The sequence below is a fragment of the Callorhinus ursinus genome, unplaced genomic scaffold (genome assembly GCF_003265705.2).
Source record: "Callorhinus ursinus isolate GAN/ISIS: 27379988/994484 unplaced genomic scaffold, GSC_fseal_2.0 scaffold81, whole genome shotgun sequence".
Classification (NCBI taxonomy): Eukaryota; Metazoa; Chordata; class Mammalia; order Carnivora; family Otariidae; genus Callorhinus; species Callorhinus ursinus.
In genome coordinates this window covers 2253082-2257229 of record NW_027397143.1, presented here as the reverse complement: position 1 = coordinate 2257229, position 4148 = coordinate 2253082, and the positions used below count along the sequence as shown (strand labels likewise).

The 4148-nt window shown below is 65.7% G+C and overlaps 1 protein-coding gene across 1 annotated transcript in view; it reads left to right on the top strand.

Moving 5' to 3' along the window:
- The first annotated feature begins 324 nt into the window (after positions 1-324).
- Positions 325-4148, top strand: part of ADAMTS2 (ADAM metallopeptidase with thrombospondin type 1 motif 2) — a 224122-nt gene continuing 220298 nt past the window's right edge. The window contains exons 1-2 of the mRNA XM_025862620.2: positions 325-592; positions 1626-2020. Coding sequence (XP_025718405.1) covers positions 451-592; positions 1626-2020 — 537 coding nt within the window. The 5' untranslated portion in view covers positions 325-450. The remainder of the gene's footprint in view (positions 593-1625; positions 2021-4148) is intronic.

The window sequence follows — 4148 nt, the reverse complement described above, 5'->3', positions numbered from 1 at the left end:
CCGATGGTGGCCGGCGGCGGGGCTCCCCCGGCGCGGCCCGCGGCGCTACTCTGCCGCCGCCTCGGGGTGTCTCTGCTTCGCTGCGAGCCGGGAACCGCGGCGGCGGCGGCGGCGGCGGCGGCGCGAGGAGGGAAGCGGGAGGCGGCGGCGGTGGCGGCGGCCGCGCCAAGAAGCGCCGGGTCACCGCAGGCTGAGGCGCCCGCCGTCCCCGCCCTCCCCCTCGCTCGCCTTCTCCTCCCTCCCGCCTCCCTCGCTCGCTCGCTCCTTCCCTCTCCCCGCCTCCCCTCCGCGCTCCCCCGCCCTCCCCTCCGCGCCTCGCCTCCTCCGCCCCGCGCCCTGCGGTGCTGCAGCTGCGGGCGGCTCCAGCTGCCCCCAGATGTGGGCTGGGCGGCGCGCGGGGAACTTTCGCGCCGGCAGCGAGTGCGGGGCCCGGGCTGCGGTCCTGCTGCCATGGATCCGCCGGCGGGAGCCGCTCGCCGCCTGCTCTGCCCCGCGCTGCTGCTGCCGCCGCTGCTGCTGCTGCTGCTGCCGCCGCTCCTGCTGCCGCCGCCGCCCGCGGACGCCCGGCTCGCCGCCGCCGCCGACCCCCCAGGTAGGTGGGGCCGGGCCCCCACGCCCCGCGACCCCCGTTGGCCGGGCCCCGCCGCGCGTGCTTCGCGGCCCCCTCCCCAGGCGTCGTCCAGCCCGACTTGGGCAAACTCCGCGCGCCCCGCCCGGGGCCAAGTTGGCCAACTTCGGGGCCGGGTTGGTCGCGCAGGGGGCGCCCCGCGGCGCACCGGAGCGCCTCCGGCCGGGGGCAGCCTCGGAGCGTTCACGGCTCCCGGGACGCGGAGCAAGGAGATGGAGGGCCGGGAAAGCCCCGCGGCAGAGAGTGTAGCGCTAGCCCCAGCGGGTCCTGGGGAGCCAGGGCGAGGCGGCGCCGGGGCTCGCGTCCGGGGACGCTCGGGAGGAGCCGGGTGCTGAGCGCGCCGCCGTGGGCCCTGAGGACTGATGGGGCGCCCCGGAGGGAATCCCTGAGGATCCGAGGGACCCTGCTGCACCCCTCCTTGCCCTCGGGCGCGCGGGGAGGGGGCCCGGCATCGGTCCAACCGAGAGCTGGACACGGAGGACAGGCCGCGCGTGCCCGGGGGAGCCGAGTCCTCGCCGCTCGGGAGGGGAGCCGTGGGGGCGCCCGGGCGGCGGGGGGCCGCGGAGGGGTAGAGGCGAGGCGCACGGGTAAGGGGCCAACCGGCAATGGTTTCAGAGCAGCCCCACGCCCTGCCGAGGACGGTAGGTTCAAGGGGCGGGGGGGGGAGCTCTGATGGGGCCGTCCCCATGGGAACTGTGAGGAGCTCGCGGAGCCCCAACCCGGAACGGGGCAGGGGGCAGAGCGCTTGGCTGGCAGGGTCCCAGAGGGGGACTGCTTGGGGGCGGGGGGCCACCGGAGTGGTGGCCCCGTTTAACGCCCCTTCCCAGTCGGAACAAGGCCGGGGAGGTGCAGGCTAGTTTCTGGGGGTTGCCTGGCAGAATGCCCTTCCCTTCCCAGTGGTGGTGGTAGGTGGGGGGGCCTGGGGGGCTGCGGGGCTTGGCGGCGGGGCTCTGGGGCTCCGAGGTCTTGGCGGGTCTAACGTCTCTTCCCGTTGCAGGCGCGCCCCTGGGGCACGGAGCGGAGCGCATCCTGGCGGTGCCGGTGCGCACTGACGCCCAGGGCCGCTTGGTGTCCCACGTGGTGTCAGCGGCATCGGCCCAGGCGGGGGTTCGGGCCCGCAGGGCCGCCCCTGTCCAGACCCCAGGCTTACCTGGAGACAACGAGGAGGACCCCGGCGGCCGCCTCTTCTACAATGTCACGGTCTTCGGCCGAGACCTGCACCTGCGGTTGCGACCCAATGCCCGCCTCGTGGCGCCCGGCGCCACCGTGGAATGGCAAGGCGAGTCGGGCGCCACCCGCGTGGAGCCCCTGCTCGGGACCTGCCTCTACGTCGGAGACGTGGCGGGCCTGGCTGAAGCCTCCTCCGTGGCGCTCAGCAACTGCGACGGGCTGGTGAGTACTCACTTCTCTCGCTCCTTTCTGTCCACTGCCCTTGCCTGGGATTTGGACGCTGGTTACCCGTGACTCCAAGGCCTGCACTGAGGATCTCCTCTGCACCCCTGTGTGTAGGGAGCACCGGGCACCGAAGGAAGGGGTTGGCACGAAGGCAAGTTACTTTGATTGGTCCGAGAGAGGTGATTTATGCAGTGGGTCAGAGTCTCCTGAGTGTGGTCTCCCTTATACCCGCCGGGCACAGGTCTTCCTATTGTAACCAGCTGTGTGTCCATCTCCACGAGTGTGTGCATGTGCACACGTATTTTGGAATGTTGGCGTGTGCTCGTATCTGGCTACCGGGGCGAATATGTGAATGCCGTTGTGTGTCTCGTGCATGTATGTATCTGTGGGTCTCTGCTCCCTTGGGTGTCGGGGCATCTGTTGAATGTGTGTCCATGTGCATCTTAGCGTGTGTGCATGTGTGCGAGGGCGCACGTGTGCTGGCAGTCCGTCTTCTTGTTTCTGTGTGTGCAGGTGGTGCCGGCCCAGGGAGTAGGCAGGCAGTGGTGCTGAAATGCCCAGTTATCCCTCTGCCCCCTGGCTGACCGGGAACCACTGATTTGTATGCTGTGGTTTCCTGTTGAACTCCAGCTGGTAATTTGAAAAGTCGGTTTTCTCTCTCTATTTTGAGCCAAGGGGAGCATTTGGAAATGCAGGCTCTGGTGCCCACGGGCAGCCTCTGAAGAACAAGGAGAGAGGCTGAGTTCCCTCCTGGGATTGCTTGGGCCACCCAGCGTGACTGGAGTCCTGGGACGTTTTCCTGTTTCCGGGGCCCACGGGGCCCATGGTTTGGCATGAGGGGGCCTCAGAGGAAGCCTGGATCGATGCGTGGGGAGGCGGCTGACATTGGCAGTGCTCTGTCCAGCCGCCCCGGGGCCTGGCACATGGCAGAAACCACTGCAGTTTTCTATTTTGGATTGGGGGTGCGGTGGTCAGGCTGGCCGTGGTTGGCCAGACATCGGAAGCCGCCCACCATGGGTTCTGCTCTAATTGTGGCTCAGGGCACTGCTGTGCCAAGTGAGCGGCCGCTCTCCCAGCCCTGCTGCCCCTCCAAGCCCCCCGTCCTCAGGCTCGTCCTGCTGCTGCCTGCAGAGCCTGCAATTACACCAGAGCCCTACAACCGCTGGTGTTCTTTTTATGGAGACACAGGAAATGTCACTTGTTGCTTCGGAAAATCACTGCCTTTGGCTGGATTTAGTTAGAACCCAGGCGTGTTGCAAACGACTATAAATGTCCTTGGAGGAGTTGGGTTATCATGGTGTAGCCCTTTATATGTGCGTTGTCTCTGAGGCCGTCCAGGGCCTCATAAGTGAGTCTCATTTGATGCTGCAGGTGAATTTCCTAAATAAAAGGAAATCAGTGCTGGGGACTCCAGGGGTTTGGGGAGCTGACTCGGATGCAGTCTGTAGGTGGGCCAGCTCCTGTGGACTGAGAAATTTCTGATGGAGAGCATTTCAGGGAGGCTTTGTCTCTGTCATTTGGTGATTCGTTTGTTTAGCCAGAACCTCCTAGTGCCCTCTCTCCCCTGTGCTGGTCAGAGGTGTGGCTGGCCCCGTGCCCACCTGGGGCTCGGGGCCACTGATGGGCTGTGGGGCGACTCTGGCCAGGGCTTTGACCGCGGGCTCCTGGGGGCTATTTGGAGAATGAGTTGGCAGCCGGCAAAGGCGCAGGTTGGCAATCTTAGCAGAGGGAAGAACATGTGCTCAGGTACCAGGTATGCGTTAGCCTGGTCAGGACAGGCATGGTGAGATGTCACAAGGACTGGCCACACTGCTGCCCAGGGGCAAGGCAGCTGGAAAGAAGACGGGAATTGGAAGATAGGCTGGGGCTTGCCTGAGGGGCCTTGAATGCTGTCGATGAAAAATGGCCTGGAGATAATGGGGCATCGATATTAGATCTTTACTCTTCCTTCCTTCCTTCCATCTATCTTTCTTTCTCTTTCTTTCTTTCTTCCTTCCTTCCTTCCTTCCTTCCTTCCTTCCTTCCTTCCTTCCTTCCTTCCTTCCTTCCTTCCTTTCCTTCCTTCCCTTCCTTCCTTCCTTCCTTCCTTCCTTCCTTCCTTCCTTCCTTCCTTCCTTCCTTCCCT